Consider the following 19,847-nt stretch of genomic DNA (forward strand, 5'->3'; position numbering starts at 1 on the left):
CACAGCGTGGTCTTTAAAATAAAAATGATAATGTCCAGCCACTTGGCATTACTTTCTTGTTAAATTTATTGACTGTAAATCAGAAAATTTGGAGTCAAGTTTGAAAATGGAATAAAACTAGTGGACTTCTAGCATAGTTAGTCAAGTGGTTCTGCAATGAATATTTAAATCATTATTATTGTGGCGAACACGCAGGGTTGTTGCTGCTGTTAGGAGCTGATGAGCAGTAATTGGGTTCACCTGTGTGGGAGGGGATAAAAGGGAACAGGAGTGGAGACAAGAGAGACTCATTTGTTGTTGTGCTGTTTAGCTGGGCACCAGGTGGGAGCGTGCTGTTTGCAGTGACTAGCACTGCCAGCCATGAAGACATTCGCTGAGTTAAGCAGGGGAGCTGTTTCTGTGTCAGGAGGAGAGGCCTGGGCTGGCCTTGGATGCCAGCTCTCAGTTGTTGCCATTTTGAGTCCCTCTTAAAACATTTTATATCTTCTAACATAAATAAAGCTTTACCCTTTTCATTAAAGTAAACAGCTCTTGTTAATTATTCTCTGCCGCAAAAGACATTACATTATGTTTGCAATGGACAGTTATTCTCAGAGAAGTTTGTCAAATATTTACACAGGAAATTGACAGGATGTGTTACAGAACAAATAAAAATATCTTTATTTGTTCTGTAAAATAGGCTGACAGAAACAATTAAAAGTCAAATAAATGGTATTGACTGTAATATTCTTGCTTTTCACGTCACTCCACCCATCTGTAGGACGATCACCCACTGCCTCCTTCCTTTATTTAACATTTAAGTAAGCATCTGATTCAATGTAAATAACCAGCCAATACTAATGCAACCGCCTTAAGAATCATAAAGAAACAGTTTCACGATGTGCTATTACAATTTGAAACTTTTTTAAAGTATTAGAAGTCTGCTTTAGTCTTGCCTGACGTCAACGAGGTAGTAACCGAACAGGAACCCGAATATCTTGATTGAAACTATGAATTTCGTTTGGTCCTCAAATGCAGCATTATGTAGAGCAGCGTTGTTTAAGAGCGCCTTATAAAAAGCGGCTAAGAAATCCGTGAGTGTATATATTTATGTATTTTTATTTTTAATTGAACGGCTTAGAGTTCACTTGAGAAAACACGACGCATTTGTAGGTTTAACAGAGTCTTTTTGTTTTGCGTTGTTGGTCATTAAACGAGCTAGCAACCGGGCTGCATGTAGCAGGCACGTGGCACAGATGACACGTGCAGGGATAAACTACAACTTGGAGCATAAAGATCCACAAAGAGGATGATGCTATGGGATGAGGCCGGTTGTGAATCGTCTCATGTAATGAGAAATGTCGAGCCTCACATTAATCTTCCATGGCCGAAATAAATAAAACACAAATGAATAAATTCAACAGCATTTAATTTTCCTGATGACTCACAGACGAAGGTATTAATATTGTCACATAAAACTCTTACACTGATCATAATACCTTGAAGAAAATACATTTTTTAGATTGGGTTTTCAATAATTAAAGTGATCTTAAAATGTTTTAAACTTTGAACTGCAAACAAATGCTACAATTCGTCAAGTCGGAGGGTAATAAAACAACAAAGTTAATCTGTATTGTTACATAAATAAGTGGATTTCCCGTTAACTTCATGCATTTGTTGTCAATCCAATAACATTCGACCCAAATTCAAACACCACTTCAGGTGGACAAACCCGTGTAAACCACTACAATTGTTCACTGCAAACTTATAATGCACTCGATTCACTGCAGAATGATTACATACAATCCAAACTCAAGATCACACACCAAACAGGATTGGGTCTGAGATATTTAGGATTAACAGCGATATGGAATGTGTGTATTTCAGGAAGTGACCCAAAGACAAGACGCAGGACATACAAACACAAAACAAATGGAAAATTGTTAGCCCGCCCTCACAAAGACTAAGGGAAGACAAACGATCCAAAGCTGGGTGGTGTCATGAAATGCGGTGTGTGAGGTGGTGAGGCAGACGCAGATGACCCCAGGTAGATGTGAGAAAATGATCTTTTAATGATGAAAATAGTCCACAAAACCAGGCAGCACGACTGAGCGGAAGCCAGGGCTCAACGTCGGTAGCAACAGGCTAAACGAAGGGACAGCAAGACAGACTGGTGCATACGACACGCACAAACGACTGCAAGACAAGGACCCAACAAGGACACAAATACACAGAGGGTAATCACAGAAACGAGACACACCTGGGAATGATCAAGGGGAGAACAGGACAACACGGAGACACAGAAAACTCTAAATAAACACAGAAAAACACAGATCCTGACAGGTGGACTAACAAAAATAAAGAAAATCAAACTGTAAAGGACAGCAGGAAGCAGTGATAGAACTGTAAAAACAAAAATTAACTAAATGCTTATGAAATCACTTTAATTACATTAAAAACTCTACACTGCATTGCATAAACCAACACTAAGTCATATTTGAAAGATCTGGTGTAGCCCTACCATAAAAATCAACAATATAAAAAACAAAAACATACCTTTCAATCTAATTAAACAGACAAACGTATAAAGCCACCTGTGGCGTTGAACAACCACACACCCCGGCAACGCTACCACCGGAACGTCACTAACAGTGTGGCCCTGTATAAAAACACCACATCAGCACATACATATTGTGGTGCCACCTGTTACACAATGAAGTGCAACAAAGACTGAAGATCACAAACCTGATTCACTACAGCAGACTCTGTGAAAACAGAGGATTTGTGGCTATGGTTCCCCAGCTTTCTGGAAGCGCATGGCAATCCACTAGCACAGTTCCTCCAACCCTGCTCCTTCACCTGTGGTCAGCACACAGTTTAGAACTTCGCCATAATCATGATGTTTGTCATCCATGTAGCCATCTCAGAAATTCCACCAGCAAGTTTCTAGATGGTCTGTTTGGTAAAAACAACAACAAAAACCCCAATTATTATCTGATTATAATTTGGAATGCAAATTATAATCAGAATGGAGAAATAAGAGGTGTTTTACTATACCTTTTTGATTTAGTCAAGCTTTAAAATTCTGCCGTATTTGATGTGATGACACCCTTCATCTTGGACAAGTGACCAAGTATTTTGTTGGCATGCAGAGTCTCAAACCACTGTGCAAGAGGAAAGGGGATAAACTGGTGGATTCTGAGATCACGTCATGGCTCCTAGCTAGGGCGCTCTTCTTTTTGTGAAGCTCAGTCAAACAGATACTCGATGGTGCGTTTTGCCCACTCCTCACTGTGCAGTGCTTTTAATGTTTGCCTTATATAACTGGAGCTATTTCCAACAGTTCGTAGTCTCAGCAAAGTCACACACCTTTTGTCCAGAGCCACTTGTGTGGTAAGAACTAATTTAGCACCTTAGTGCCCCATGATCAAACTTGAATCGTGCATTTACTGCATCACAAATAATCTCCCCCAATCAAATTACTGTTAATTCTGAATTACTGAATTACTATACTATTGATAGTATCAGTTTTGAGAGGGCCAACAAAATTATAGAAGACACAAATAAATGATCAGTTTACATTTATTCACTCTTACACAACTACATTCACAGAGGACTAACAATATACCTCGACATGTATAAAGCAGCACCTAAAGGCTCACTAAAAACATACAGATAGTAACAGAGAGAACTTCAGATCACACATTTGTCATCTGTCAGCCATAAACTCAGCCTATCCAAGTGCAAACCAAAATAAAGGAAGTGTCAAACACTTCCATTAATTTTCTTTACTCTGTATTCGTTTTTTGTAGTGTTTATTATTAATCTACTTCAAAACTGTTCTCCCTCAAAATATATTTTAAATATAGAATATAAAACTATCAGTGAGCTGAGCCAGAACACCCTTCAATATTCTTAGTGCAACCTCATATGCACTGATAAAAATAGCTCCACATTTAGCAAAGATAAAACCAACTGCTTGAATTTCTATCCCCTGAAAACTGGAAACTCACAAAAAACAAAATTTTTTACAGAAAAAAAACATTATCAAAAATAGGTAGAAAGACCAAAACATATTTTAGTGTATATATCAACAAAGCTTAATAATATGTAATTTTTCTGTAGCTAAACACAGAATAACACAGATTTCATTTGACAGCAAATTCCAGCAATATAAAGAAACAGAGTTATTTCACTGAAAGTTAAGTATTTAACTATAAGGTGATTTAGCTTCATAAAAAATTGAGGTCACAAGAAAGTTATGTTTATCAAAAAAAGGTTTCACCGTTGTTTGTAATATTACATGCACTATTCTGTAACAAAGAGGGATAAAGACCAATACAGTTATTAACTAAGCCCTCATAAGATGGCAGTCGTCCTTTCAAAGTTTACAAACAATTCTGGGCTTTAAAACAAAAATGATGAGATGATATTAAAAGATGAAAACTAATAAGAAAATCTTTCTGTCACGATTTGGTGGTGAGAGGTGGTGAGGCAGACGCTGTAGACCCAGGTAAGATGAATAGTAGATTTTAATAATGAAACACACAGTCCAGCAACGGGCAGCACGGCCGAGCGGAAGCCAGGGCTCGACGCCGGTAGCAACCGTAAACACGACTGGAACACGAAAGACAGACCGACGAGGACGCAGACACACAGGTGGCACTAAATACACACGGGGTAATTAGGGAACGAGAAACACCTGGGAGTAATCAAGGGGAGAACAGGACAACATGGAGACACAGAGACACCGAAAACCCGAAATCAACACACAGAAAACACAGAACATGACAGTACCCCCCCCCCCCTCCCTCAAGGGCGGCTACCAGACGCCCAAAAAACACAACAAGGGTGGGTGGACGGGGGGCCAGAGTCCTTTGTGTAGATCCCAGAGTGATGCATCTTGGTGTTGCATTGATGACACTTCAGAGAAATACCCCACATCCGCATAGGTGCCCATAAAAACATCCTCTGCCTGAAGTAGACCAGGGGATCTGGAGGTGCATTCATTATCTTTGGTAGACGGGGTGGATGAAACCAGTTTTGTGAGAAGTGTTGTTTAAACTGTCCAGTAGGATTATAAAGGCACTGTGCAATCCATTGCTGGTCTGCTGGCTTGATGACCCGCAAAAACTGCTTGGGAAGAAAGCTGACCCAATTCACCTCCGGAGGCCTAAGGTGGGGAATAGATGAAGAAGCAACTGAAGGAGTTGGGGTGTTGCACTGTTGCAAGGCACTGTTGTGGCTGAAGTGCTGGTATCTGGGGAGGTGTTGCTGGTTTCTGGGGAGATGCTGCTGGTTTATGGGGAAGTATTGATGGTTTCTGGGGAGATGCTGCTGGTTTCTGGGGTGAAGTTGCTGGTATCCCATGTTGTAGTTTAAATGCTTGATATTGGTCTGGCATAGATGGTGATGTTTTGCCTGGTGGCTCATGACCTTCTTCAATATGATGAAGCAAACCAACTGCACCCGTGACCTTTTTCCCACAATGTTCACAACATTGCTCTGCATGAAAGTCAGATAAATGTTCAGAGAAAAGTTCCACGTTGACGTCTTCACTACATAATGCACACTTTATCTGATTTGGAGTTTGACTGACTGACATAGTGGGAAGTTGGCAGCTCCCTGAACTTGAGCTCCTCTGCGCTATCTGGTCAGCTGGAACTGTGCCTACACTTGAAATGTTTTGTGTGGCTGGATCTGCTGCAGCTTCAACTATGCTTGAGCTCCTGTGCATAGCAGGATTAACTGTTTTTAAAGCTGAACTGGTTTGTGGGGTTGAATCTGCTGTAGCCCTAGGTACACCTGTGCTGCTCCCTGCACCTGGCATGCTTTCTGCTTCAATCCCTGTTGTATTTGCCTGCTCAGCTGACTGTAGAAAAACAACATTAAATAAACTTGTGTAATAAATCATTAAATTCTTTCCAGTGTTCTATAGCCATTTCGAATTATTGTCTGTTTTTGTCTTACATATTAAGATAGGTAACAAAATAATAACAAAAATTTAAGTGAAACACTTAAAAATTTCAACAGTCACTGGTATGCAACATAGCCTTTTTTAATCTATTGTATACAATAAAAAAAATTTACTTACCGTATGATAACCACAGTTGTAGGGGATTTTTTTCCCAAATATGTTGGTTGTCCGGAGTTTTTGATTGAAGACAGGAATCAGTGGACATGGATGACAGACTTCCATCTTCTGACTCTCTTCCCGGTGGTAAACCTAAACGTCTCCTTACCATACAGTAATAATTTGTGACCTTACTGTACAGAACTGTAAATTATGTCAGAGTTCAACACAACTGGTTTTCAGAGTTCTGCCACCTCTTTGCCACTATCTGAGTGTATTTATAACAATATTTAACGATTACATAGCCAGGATCACTCTGGTCACAGATTTTGATGGCCATAAGCTGTATAACATGAGTCCAATAACAATGACGAAGACGGTTTTCCTGTCTTCGTCATCCTTAAAAACTGTACAAATCATATCAGATGTCAGAATATTATTTCAAACAACAGTAGCTCTTTAACTGAATGATACGCACAGATAAAAATATAAGAAACATTAAAATAAAACCATACTGCGTGAAAAAAATATTTTCTAAACCTAACGGCAGACCCCACGTTTAACTTATAAATAAACTATCCATCATAAATACTGGTTTCATCTTGATTTTAAACTAAGGTGACCAGATTTCAGAGATTAAATCTAGAAAAGAAATACATTCATTAAAATTAAATGAAGAAACCTGGACAATTATGGTTTGCATATTTATTCATATTTTGACAGTAAAAATCAAGTGTAACAGAAGGAAACCTGTCACAGACAAATTTGAATACTAACTTTTTGTATTCTCATATTGATTGCTCCAAGTTACAAATAAAATTACAGAAATGCAATAAATAATACATGTCTAAGGAGTGGGTAGAAGTATAAACTTATTAAAACCCACCCCTTCTCCAGCAACATCACAAAATGATCTCATCCTATTCATAAGTATTATATCAGTATATCATTAACTTCACTTCAGAGCAAAGACTGGAAGCAGTGTTCCTGGTAGTTTGGATACAACGGAACAGTGGTAATGGCAATGTATAAAAAATAAAGAATATTTACAATTAGCACTGAGGAAATCTACTAATTATATATATATATATATATATATATATATATATATATATATATAAAGCTTCTGAAATGCAGCAAGGCTCCCATTAGGTTTCCTTTCTCCTGCTCTTCCAGTCAGTCTCAAATTCCCAATCTCTACCTAATCTGCATATTTTTCTGAAGAATGTATTTTTTCCCAAGATGACTCGTCTTTGGCTAGCATCTCCATGAACTCTTGGCAAAGGAGGTTCATGGTTTTCTTCATGGTAAGCATGACCTTGATGGTAGGAACAGTGAACCTATTTCTGGTATGGTCAATACATCGTTCATGGAGAATACCCTCTCTCTACTGGTGCATTACTTCCAGGTAAGCACAAGACAACACACACTAATCTAGTCACACTAGTGTGTGGGGTGTCATTTTCTTTAAAGTGATTAAACCACAATGTTCTTGTTGGTGCAAATTTTATTTGTTCTGTAAAATAGGCTGATAGAAACAATTAAAAGTCAAGTAAATACTGTTGACTGTAATATTCTGGCTTTTCACATCACTCCTCACCTGTATTAGTTATTTATTTAAATTGTTGGTTTTCTGTAGAAAGCTCGCCCACTGCCTCGTTCCTTTATTTAACATCTGATTCACTTTAAATAACCAGCCAATGCTAAAGCAACCGCTTAAAGTATCATATAATTACCATTTGAAACTTGTTTGAAGGTATTAGAAGTCTGCTTTAGTCTTGCCTGACGTCAACGAGGTAGTAACCGAACAGGAACCCGGATCTCTTGATTGAAATTGTAAATTTTGTTGGGTCCTCAAATGCAGCATTATGTAGAGCAGCGGTCCTGGTTGAAGAGAACTTTCCTCACACGAATGCAGCTTATGAAACCCGTGAGCATGTTTTTACTTTATTGTTTATTTAGTTGAACGGTTTAGAAGTCACTTGAGAAAACAAGACGCGTTTTGTAGGTTTAACAGAATCTTTTTGTTTTGCGTTGTTGGTCATTAAGCTAGCTAGCAAACGGGCTGCTCGTAGCAAGCACGTGGCATTTATGACACGTCTTAGAATAAACTAAAGTTGCAAATGGCTCAAAAATGTAGTTAAAATGACTATATTTTCCTGCAAAATTAACAACTTATTATGTGTTAGTGGGAACGTGACATCAAATTTTGGACACAGGCTTGGACTCCCTCATTAAAGGTTAAAACAAAATTTATAGTGGTCATGAAAGTTTTCTTATCATGTAGTTTCAAACATTTGTGAAGTGGACCATACAAAATCTTTCTGCCTGACCATATCAATCAAAATTAGTGAAAAAAAGAACTTACGAGCAAGTAAGGTATGTTGAGCCTAAGAAATTCTCTGAAGCTGTCAGTTTCTTAATTTCAGGAGGTAATTATGCATGAAGGCTCAGTTTTCTGACTTTTGCAGCAAATTACCTTCTTTTTCTACAAAACTCATTTGTTCAAAGGAGAAGCAGCTCAAGTAATGAATGGTAGGGAGCATTGAGTTATTGATATTAGTGGGCGTATCTAAATTCTATATGATACTGTGATCTCCGTTTTTCACAAGGAGTGTTGATTGTTTAGCAAAGTTATCTATAAACATTGCTTTTTAGTGCATGCATTTCTTGATCTGGTGACGTGAGAATGGCCAAAAAGGCTGGTGTGATCAGTTTCCCCGTATGAGAGTGGGAGAAAATATGGATCAAAATTTTATGATATCACAGAAAAGATGCATGTTTCGACGAGGATGGGATTCGAACCCACGCGTGCAGAGCACAATGGATTAGCAGTCCATCGCCTTAACCACTCGGCCACCTCGTCATGCAAACATGTGTGATGTCATTCATTAATAACAGCGTGTGTCAAAAATCGCACATTTTTTGTTTGTTTCGTTGTGTGTACATGAGTGGCTAATGAGAAGCTACATGCTGATGATTGTCTGATCGATTTTGTAATACTACGTTAGGAATCCTACAATGTTAAACGTTCCTACCTTCTAATTGGTTAAAATGTAAGTCAACTACAAAATACGACCTTTTTATTGGTTGAGAGGCGGGACTAGCGCTGAATGAGCACAGGAAGTGAACAGCGTGAGACTGCACTTTGACGTTCGAGGGAGACGTTAACAGTTTTGAGGTAATGGATTTTTCCATTTCATCTGGACCCTTTTAATTAAGTATTCATTAGAAGACAAACGAATGTGATTATTTTCATACATGGGTAAAAGCCGTGATGTGGGGTGTTCTAGTTGGAGTTGTATCAGTGTGTTTGTACTCTACAGACTCTGCAGGTTTTAGCCGCTAGGAGCTAATGTTCACATTGTTAACTCTCGCCTTTACTCAGCTTGTACTTTAAAAAGACTTACAAGATCTGCTGGTGGTTAAAAGATTGGGTAATTACCGTGATTATCGAAACTGAAAACAATTTTTCCAGACTGGTTCCTCTTAAACCTGTCTCATGTCTCAACAGCTGGCTCAAAACCCTTATGTGCTTGATGCAATAAATCTGTTAGCCTTTGTTTGTGTGCTTCTCGATCCTTCTTAAGTGTCCTAAAACATCTAATGTAGGAAAAAAAGCTGCAGAAACTTTTAATTGTGAATTATTACAAAGTAAATTTAGCAGCAGTTCAAGATCCTAGCTGAATCTCCACTTACATGAAATCTCAGATCTTATTGCATAAATAACTTCCTACATATTAAGGAAATCAGCCCCCAGATTTATGAGTTAATTTATGGGAACAAAATATCTTTTGCTGCTTTCTCAAGTAAAACTGTATGAAACTAAACACTGAAAATATCCATGTGGCAAGCTCTTTCACTTTTCATTTGCAGTCAGATTGGTTTCAAACCAAACATGAGTGCAGTGTAAGACATTTTATTATGATGCATTTGTTAAAGGGGAAAAACACAAGTAACATTAAACTTACTTAATGCCACATACAGAACTCATCTTAATATTGTTGTGATCCAACTATATCTGACTATATATGTTAGATTTTATCTTATCAAGTTAGGTTGCAAAATAAAAAGCATCAGTCTTAGTTTGTTAGAAGAAACCTTTTTAAAGTTATGTCAACGAAGTTTGCATGTTCGACTGTATTTTTTACCAAGACTCTATTAAATCTGTCTTTGTCTTATTCCCGATTCATTTTTTTTCATTTTTGGAATGTTTTTTGTTATGTTTTGCAACTACAATACATGCTTAATGTATTGTAGTTGCTCACAGTAGGAATATTTTGCTTAGCGAATGAATGTTTTTTTCATAATTGTATGGATGGTTTATGATGTTTTAACATACTTAACTGTAAACTTTGTCAATATGGATTGAACAACAGCATCATGTGCAGCTCTTGGTTTTTGTGGATGCTACTAAGTTATTCACCTGGGTAACCCAATGTAGGAGGAGATGGTAAATACACAGTTGTTCTCATAAAAGCAACATTAAAGTTTTACCAGATCAAATCTGCTGAACATGGCTGAAAATTTAAAAAATAGTATTTCTATAGGAAAACCCTCTTTGATTTCTCATGGAGTTAACTGAGTTTTGAAGAGCTGCCATTTCAAGGCTACACTTCTTCTGTTGACCATCCTTGTATAATTGCACAGTGATACGACTTGATGATGGCTCAGCTTGTAAAATGTTTTGTTCGCACTTCTAGTTAATCCTGGTGTGCAGGAATCCCACTTTGCAGGAATCATAGGTTTACAAGCTGTTTTTTTATGCACTCAACATGCCAAAAGCGAAGGTGTGTGCTTGCAGAACTTTGAGACAGGGAGAAAAATTGCAGATATATTAGTTAGAACTAGGTGACAATAGTTTTTAAAGGAGACATAGCTGAGTCAGATTCATAGTTCCTTCCTTCCCCTGTGGAGGTGTCATTTGGTTGGACATCATCCCTAACGTATTCTTGAGTTGTGATTATAGAGGATATTAAAAAACGCATGCATAGGGATGTACATGCAAAGAAATGCATTGTGAGGCACATTGTAGGACCTAGATAAACTTTAAATCTTCTACAAAGTGTGAGTTATTTAACACGGATCATGTCAGGTTTTTTTATTAATATTATATTTTATGTTATTCCTCTGTTTATTGTCTTACTTCAGTCTTTCATCCAATTTTTTGCAGTACCTTTCCAGCATTATTGACTTACTCAGAACAAAGATGGTGGACTCTCAGTACTACCTCCCCAATGACATTGGGATCTCAGCGCTTGACTGCCGCGAAGCCTTTCGTCTGCTGTCTCCTCAGGAGAAGATGTACGCCCACTACCTGTCACGGGCCGCTTGGTAAGTTCCACACCTCCAGTCAGGAAAGATTTACAAAATATTAATCAGTCAAAGGGGACTGCTTCTGAAACGCAATGTTTGGGAACTGAAATTGACTGCAGTTAGGGGAACTGAAAGTTCTAGCCTGGGTGATTCAGTTTATTTTTCTTTTATTTTTTGTCTTAGGTATGGTGGTCTGGTGGTGCTGCTGCAGACCTCTCCAGAGTCTGCAAATATCTTTGTCCTGCTGCAGAGGATTTTTAGGAAGCAGACTCCAGATCAGTTGGAGCAGGTTGCTAAAGCAGCTGGTCTCAGCTCTGAGGATTACCAGGTACATAATCATATATTTCATAGTTGTTTACACTGCAGTCGTTACAAAACATGTTCTTTTTATGAAGCAGTTTTCTGTTTGCTGTCTGTAGGCCTTCTTGGTGTATGCTGCTGGTGTATATGCAAACATGGGCAATTACAAGTCTTTTGGAGACACCAAATTCATTCCAAATCTACCAAAGGTAAACAACAGATAAAATAAAATGTTGGTTGTAAATGTTAATCTGCTTCATGTCACCTTAGAAGATGCTTGTGACTGTAGTGCATACCTGAGCTGTGCACATGTGTTGAATGTTTATCCAGGACAAGCTGGAGGCTCTGGTGAGGGCCAGCCAAGCGTTTCAGGAGAATCCCACTGAGATGGAGGCTCTGTGGGGCAGTAGCTCATGCCTCATTTACTCCCTGGAAGACAGACAGAAACAACTTGGGCTGGGCGATAAGGTGGGATCTGATATAATACATATTCATACCATTTTCTGAGGTGATATTATTTTATACGATATAAACTGAGCAGATTTCATAACTGTTAGTATGTTTTAAGCTGCACTCTATTGATTAACTCTAACTGCCTTTGTTACTATGTTTAAAATGTATTTCCCTTACAAGAAGTGACATATTTAAGTCACATGTAAAAATTTGCTTTATTTTGTAAAGATTATTGTTGCTCTGCTTTCTGTTATTTTCATAGTTATTGTTTTTGCTGTTGCAAAACATGGCTGGGGAACTGTGATGTTCTATAAAGGGATGACCCTAAAGTACATGATTTTTTTTCCTTCGTTTTTTTGTTTTCAGGGAATTACCTCTTATTTCTCAGGAAACTGCTCTCTGGAGGATGCGGAGCTGGCTCAAAGATTTCTGGACTCAAGAGTGAGTAAATCTGTTTCAAGATAATTCTGCTCTTTTTCTGAAATTGTGTTCTAGAAACAGATTTTTGTTTTTTTTAGTCTTGGACTTTCCACATCTATACGACAGGTTCACCAGTCAGATTTTGTGAAAATCTTACCTAGAGATACAAATTTGTATAGATTTTGAAAAATATAAATTTTTCTACTTTGTTAAATAAAACTAAAATGTGTTATAATCAACAAGTACAGTAAAATTACCTGGAATATGGGACAGAGGTAAATAAAGTGATGTTAAAAACATTTTTTGTACATCTCACTCAGCCCTCTACAAGACAGATTGTTGCATTTTTAAAATTTATTTACACACTGATAATGTAATAGTCACTATATTGGAACATAAGGACATTTTTTTGACAAGATGAAATACCTCTTGCTCAAAAAAAGATCCATTTTCAGTCGTTCACGGTCCAATCATGTACAGTTACAACAGGCTACACATATCTCTAATCTGTCTTTTCTTGCAATATCAGTTTTGTAGATTAATTGATGTTGATAATATTCACTTCTTTAGGATATTGTTTTTTCTTGTCTGTTTCCAGAAACTCTCTGCTTACAACACACGTCTGTTCAAGAGGGAAAATGGAGGAAAATCCTGCTACGAGGTTCGCTTGGCTTCAGCTGTTCAAAAAGGTCAGAACTGGTGGAAAACAACCCTTCTAATAAATATTACCATCAATAAGACTGTCGACATGCGATCTGAAATTATACTTAGTAATACAAATTAGAAGAAATATAGTGAATGACATAAATGAAATGAAGAGGTTGAACATTAAATGCCCATCATTATTTGACAGACTGTGCAGTGGATGGGGAGGCTGGGTCGTCCTGCGGTAGCTTCACCTTTGAGGACAAAGAGTTCATTGTTAAGAGGGGAGACTACAGTCCTCTCATGGAAAAAGTCTGCCATTATCTCCAAGAAGCCCAGGTGAGATGAGAAGAAACAGCTGGACACAATTTGACTGCTTTTCTTTTCTTGTTTTGAGTCTTTGGCAGCAATAAAAACAAAATCATTTTAGATGTAGAAATTAAGATTAAATAGATTTAGTTTATAAATACAGTTAAAATTTTACTCAAACATATTGATGGTGAAGGATTACAAAAAGCCTAATTATAAGCGGCCTTAGCACCAATGTTGTTTTAGGATTTGAAGAACTGATGTAGTAGAGTCCAAGTCGGTGAATGTTTCCAATTTAAACATGCAGAGAAGTTGTGTTTTTCCTTTCAACTTTCTTCATTCTGCTTTTATGTATTAATGTTAAACAGGCGTATGCTGCTAATGAGAACCAGAAGAAGATGCTGGAAGAGTACCGGCGCAGTTTTGAATTTGGTTCTATTGAAGCCCACAAAGAAGGCTCACGGTTTTGGATCAAGGACAAGGGGCCGATTGTTGAGAGGTGAAACGCAGCACTGCTTCAGTAGTCACTACCTAACCTTCCTACAAATTATACCACATTTTAGATCAAATTTGTATTATTTGTAACCTCCGAGTTGTGTTCAAATAACTGACAGTTTTTACTTTCATTAAGATTTACCTCCTCATAAATCTTGTGTAAACAGTTTTTTTAAAATGGGCATTCACTTCAAACATCGACCTTTGCTCTAGCTACAGTCAGTGCTACTTTATTGATCTCTTAAACTTTTATCCCTCTCCTTTGCTGCTTTTTTTTCTTTCACTTTCTCAGTTATATAGGTTTCATAGAGAGCTACAGAGACCCTTTTGGCTCCCGAGGAGAGTTTGAAGGTAACTGAAAAGATGACGGATATACTGCAGAATAAATAGACAATCAAAAAGCAAATCAACACAGTGGTAAAACATTTTTATGGCTGTTTTCTGTTGCTTTAAACATCATTACTGATTCAGCTGTGCTATCTTACAGCAAGTAAAAATGCCACACACCATGAAGAGCTTATTCTGATTGGTGGGGGCATTTTACAGTAGCAGGAAGCCTGTTATCATCCTAAAAACAATCAATAAACATCCAACTGCAGAGGAAGCTCAGTCACCCACTGTGCGCCTTAAATCCACTGATCATTGTAATCTCAGTTTGTGACGGATTGTCTTGTTTTTAGAGTTTATTAAACTATTAATTAAGGCTGGATGACATGGCTGAAAAATGTATCACAATATAAGCATTTCAAATTAGTCGATTATTGATAATTAAGTATCTTAAATACTGCCAAACTGGTAGCGTGACCTTTCCTGTTTGAGCCACAGTTTTCACACCACAATGTTTTTTTTTTTTTTATTTTTAAGCAGTTATGAAGCATGGTGGCAAAACTTTAAACTGCTGCTGCATGTTACTCAGCAAGCTGTTGCTAGGTAACCATGTTAATCAATAGGTTGTTGTTAGGTAACCAAAGAGTGGGTGAGTAAATTCAAACCTTTCCTCTGCCTAAATTTCCAAGAATGCTGTGCGGTTCTGGATCAGAGTGCAGTGAAATGATTGAATATCAGACCTATCACCTATTGTTATTGATCAGGTTCTATTGATTTATTGTCCAGCCTATTAACCTAAAAAAGGTTTATGTTTTAAATATTTTCCCATGTCATCAGACAACTGTTTTGTCATTTTATATTCTCCAGCAGGTTATTGTCAAATCTGTATCGGCCGTATTTGCTAATTACTGGCTGTCAATTGAGAATAAACTTAATTAGAAAACGTTGAAACAATAAGTTAGGCAGACCTTAATAGGACCAACTTTTTAACTCCCATAAATCTCCCCTGGCTTTGGATTGATTTATTTGTTGGTCTCAAACTTTGTGGACCCAACAGAAAGCCAAAAGGCTCTAGATGTGTGTGAAATATTTATAGTTTAAACAAATGTGTGTGTTTTTCTAACTTTGACCTTGCGTGTAGGATTTGTGGCCGTTGTGAACAAGGCGATGAGCGAGCGTTTTGCCAAGCTGGTGAGCTCAGCAGAAGTCCTGCTTCCTGAGCTGCCCTGGCCCCAGCAGTTTGAGAAGGACACCTTCCTTAAACCCGACTTCACTTCCCTGGATGTTCTCACATTTGCCGGCAGTGGAATTCCAGCCGGGATCAACATCCCAAACTGTACGTGCACAGAGACCAACTTAATGTGGGTTCTGTCTGCCAGATTTTTTAAAAAACAATAAACCTATCTGTTTGTTTTTCTGCACAAAGATGATGACATCAGGCAATCAGAAGGCTTTAAAAACGTGTCTCTTGGGAATGTGCTGGCGGTGGCCTACGCCACACAGAAGGAAAAACTCACATTCCTTGACGAGAAGGACAAGGTAGCGGCCTCCTCATGCTCTCACACACAGTGTCTCCTTATGGGGGACCACATGTGTCTGATTGCATGCTACATGTTGTTTTCTACCTCAGGATTTGTTCATCAAATGGAAGGGTCTGTCCTTTGAGGTGCAGGTTGGTCTCCATGAGCTCCTGGGTCATGGAAGTGGCAAGCTGTTTGTCCAGGTCAGTCAACTTGTTCGTTATACCCTCAGAATATTCCTTACACATTAATGAGAGAAATTAATTCTCATTAATAAGAATTAATTAGATTAATTCTCTCATTAATGATCAATGATTTCTCTCATTGATCATTAATGAGAGAAATTAATGTGTATGGAATGTAAATTTGTTGACCTGTTTTTTAAGGATGACCGTGGCAAGTTCAACTTCGATCAGAGTAACGTGGTTAACCCAGAGACAGGGGAAAAGGTGAGTTTTGACTGAATAGTTAACGTTCATTACTAACTCTGTGTTCTGGGCTTTAAAAACTAAAGACACCCCACTACCTCGCAGGTGTCCAGTTGGTATCGGGGCAGCGAGACATGGGACAGTAAATTCTCCACGATTGCGTCTTCCTATGAAGAATGCAGAGCTGAATGTGTTGGCCTCTATCTGTGCCTGAACAAGCAAGTGCTGAGGTATGCTTTGTACTGTTGTATAACAAATTTATATTAGATATACCTTATATGTATATATTGAAAATATTGGACTGTGAAATTTTTCACTGTTTCTTGCCTCTGTTACGCCACAGCTTTAGCTGTAGATGGGAAAGTTTGCTATCAGGAGTTATTTCAATCTCCCCTTCAGTACATTAAGTCTCTTTTTCGGAAATGCCAATAATTCCTCAAGCGAGCTTAAACCGTTTTTGTGAAATTGAGGAAGTTATTTAGAATTTTAAATTCTTCCACAAAGGTTTAATAAATTACTATTTTTAATTATTTTTAATAAAGACTATTCTAGAGGTTGTTGAATCATGGGCAGTGCTTAATTTTTCGCATACAGCCATTTCCAGTTCAGTAAACGATGTTGTGAAGCCTGTTGAATGTTTTGTACAGCTTAGGTTACATTTCAGTAGGTTTAGAACTTGAACATATTATGTTCTGATATGGTAAAAAAAACAAACAAACTTGGGGTCTGAAAAGATCTAGCATTATTTTCATGTTTTGTTTTAACCAAGAAATTACTGCAAAAATGTTCAGTAAGCAAAAATTTCTTATGAAGAAAGAAATTGTTTTATATTTAATCTCACCAGAAGATAAACAACAACAAAAAACCTCTAAAAGTTGGTTTTAGTAGTCTTTTTTTTTGGTTGTTGTAAGGGTACTTTTCTGATGACAAGAAGTTTATCTTTAACTGTACCCTTAAGATCAACTTTATTTTGGTTCATCTCCATCTATGGTTGAAAGAACCCGGTATGTGAATAGTTACATGTGTGTGTGTGTGTCCTAGTATTTTTGGCCATGAGGCTCAGGAGGCTGAGGATGCGGTGTACATCAACTGGCTGAGCATGGTCAGAGCTGGGCTGTTGGGTCTGGAGTTCTACACGCCTGAGAGCAAGAGCTGGAGACAGGTAATCCATCCACCTGAGGCATAGCTGGACTTTCAGTCACACAGATATCTGGTGTTTACATGAAAAGTCATCTTACACACTATTTACCACAGCTTTCCCATCATTAGTTTGCAGTGGCTGTGATGCTTTACACTTTGTTTATGTGAAGTTGGACTGTGTGCTTACATCATTGTCAGCAGAAGTCTCCAGTCGGTTACTTTGTGTCTGTCTGCGTCAGGCTCACATGCAGGCCCGCTTCGTGATCCTGCGTGTGCTGCTGGAGGCGGGGGAAGGTCTGGTGGGCTTGGAGGAGGTGGAGGGGCAGGATGGCAAACCCGACGCACGGATCACTCTGGACCGGAGCAAGATTAGCACCGTGGGGAAGGACGCCATCCACAGGTTCCTCTGTAAACTGCAGGTACATCCAGTTCATGGGACTTGCACAGCAGCTTGATTATACACTGTTTATCATTCATGTTTTATAAGTTTATAGAAAATTGACGAGCAAAGCAAAGATTCATCAGTTAGTGTGGAACTGACTAATTACACTTGAACTTCTTGACATTTTGTAACATTACAAACACAAAGAAGAGTGTTTATTTTGGATTATGTTATAGAAAAACACATCAAGAAGATTATATAATAAAGTTTTTCTCAGTTTTACAGTTATTGTCTGATCTAAACCATAAGCATATGATTTCTCAAGTACTGCTGTTGATCATTTCTGCTTTTATTGCCCTGTTGAAATCTAAATCCAATGAATGGCTAATCTGACCCCACTTATTTTCAGGTGTTTAAGTCAACCGCTGATGTGGAAGGAGGCAGAGCTCTCTACGAGGGTTACTCCGCTGTCAGCGACACCGGCGCTCACAACTTCCTGCGTCTGCGTGAGACCGTGCTGCTTCGCAAAGAAGCTCGTAAAATGTTTGTTCAGGCTAACACCAGAATCGGTGGCAATAAGCTGGAGTTTGGTGACAGACACATGAATCAGATTGGAGGTAAATTAAATGACTACCGGAGGCTAAAAATGGATTATTACAACCAGTGTTAAAAAGACAAACATAAAATTTAAGTTGTGAATAAATGACGGTTGTAGTGTTGCCAAATCCTGGTAATTATTATTTTCTGCTGTTCAACTTGTGTCGCTCTGTGCTGCTTCCAGGGGAGAACGTAGAGCTGGTGGAATATGAAAGCAATGCTGCAGGTTTGATTCGCTCCTTCACCGAGCGCTTCCAAGACGACGCGGAGCAGCTGGAAGACGTCCTATTGGATCTGAACAAAGCTGACGCCTGTTACTGGTGTTGATGAATCATTGGCTCCACAGGTTTAAAAAATAACTATGAAAGTCTGTTTTTATGTCCTGGAAAGGTTTAAATGAGGCGGTGAAAAGAAAATTCTTAAAATCGGTAAGCCATAAGATGTTGGATTGCTGAAATGTGCTTGTTCAAATTCAGGCAAGTATTGATTTGTAATGCAACAGATCTCTTTGTAAAAGCCACTCGGAACACATTTTGTAATAAGAAGTATTAGAAACAATGGAACCTGGAAATGAAATAGATTCTTACATAAAGTTTTTTTTCTGTCATGACATTTGTCACTCTGTACCTAAACTGATTTTGACGGTTAATTTGTGGCTAAAAATAAAATAAATCTGTCTGACTTTTTTGTTTATTTTTACAGGTTTTAGAAAAGTTCAAAGTTAGGTAAACCTAGTCTGGAAGTTTCACAATAATAATAAAAAAAATGCTTAGTCCAGTCATAACGTTAATTATGAGGAAGAAACAAATGACTAAACACAAAAATGTACATTTGGGGTTTTCATGTCTTCTTTGTGTTTATATTTAAAATGTTTGTGTATCAAACAAAAAAATAAAACAACATATTAAGTGAAAACTATGAAACTATATTACTTTGCTACATATTTTACAACTTGCTAATATTGTTCAGTGCATTGAGGAAAAATGTTTCTTGTGTCTGACTGCTTATTCCTCTTGTGCAGTGGCCTTTCCTATAATATACTCCAGCACATGAACTACTGCACAAATGATCATTTATCATATTTTTATACTCCATTAACAAAATATATTCAGCTGTTACTGCAGTGGAAGTATTTCAGAACAATATAATCACATTACTTGATGATAATGTGATGATATTGTCATCACATTATTAAGATAAATTTAGATTTATCTTAAATTTATCCAAATTTAAGATAAATACCTGGTGATGCATGATGTCTTCTTTCATTCATAGTTCATTAATTCCCATTTGCTCCCATAATAAAATAAATTCTGTATTTTAACAATTATGTTAGTTTATATTAGTTATCTCCTATCATTTCTTGAATTTTACAAAACCCATGATGTTCAAGGATTTATTTTTAGTAGATCAAAATGTGCTACTGTATTAATATTTTAATTATATATAATAAAAATAAGCAG

The 19,847-nt window shown here is 37.7% G+C and overlaps 1 protein-coding gene and 1 non-coding gene across 2 annotated transcripts; one reads left to right on the plus strand and one right to left on the minus strand.

The window, feature by feature from the left end:
* Window positions 1-8,836: 8,836 nt before the first annotated feature.
* Window positions 8,837-8,918, minus strand: trnas-gcu. Its single transcript has one exon. It is a non-coding gene; the product is annotated as a tRNA-Ser (tRNA).
* Window positions 8,919-9,150: 232 nt separating this feature from the next.
* On the plus strand, window positions 9,151-19,065 carry dpp3 (dipeptidyl peptidase 3). Its single transcript, XM_023342907.1, has 19 exons — window positions 9,151-9,233; window positions 11,226-11,386; window positions 11,552-11,696; window positions 11,788-11,877; window positions 11,999-12,136; window positions 12,488-12,562; window positions 13,140-13,230; window positions 13,395-13,525; window positions 13,864-13,994; window positions 14,283-14,341; window positions 15,459-15,653; window positions 15,744-15,856; window positions 15,948-16,040; window positions 16,224-16,286; window positions 16,371-16,495; window positions 17,307-17,427; window positions 17,645-17,824; window positions 18,197-18,404; window positions 18,569-19,065. Exons 2-19 carry the CDS (start codon window positions 11,262-11,264, stop codon window positions 18,709-18,711), a joined length of 2,226 nt encoding a protein of 741 aa, XP_023198675.1. The 5' UTR covers window positions 9,151-9,233; window positions 11,226-11,261; the 3' UTR covers window positions 18,712-19,065.
* The last annotated feature ends 782 nt before the right edge of the window (window positions 19,066-19,847 follow it).

This window comes from Xiphophorus maculatus, chromosome 11 (genome assembly GCF_002775205.1).
Source record: "Xiphophorus maculatus strain JP 163 A chromosome 11, X_maculatus-5.0-male, whole genome shotgun sequence".
Classification (NCBI taxonomy): domain Eukaryota; kingdom Metazoa; phylum Chordata; class Actinopteri; order Cyprinodontiformes; family Poeciliidae; genus Xiphophorus; species Xiphophorus maculatus.

Bases quoted from the DNA above. Each gene is read 5' to 3' on its own strand.
- dpp3 (XM_023342907.1), top strand. From the start codon at position 11,262: ATGGTGGACTCTCAGTACTACCTCCCCAATGACATTGGGATCTCAGCG. The intron at 15,654-15,743 runs GTACGTGCACAG...TTCTGCACAAAG, and splicing joins CGGGATCAACATCCCAAACT to ATGATGACATCAGGCAATCA. The intron at 17,428-17,644 runs GTAATCCATCCA...TGTCTGCGTCAG, and splicing joins AGAGCAAGAGCTGGAGACAG to GCTCACATGCAGGCCCGCTT.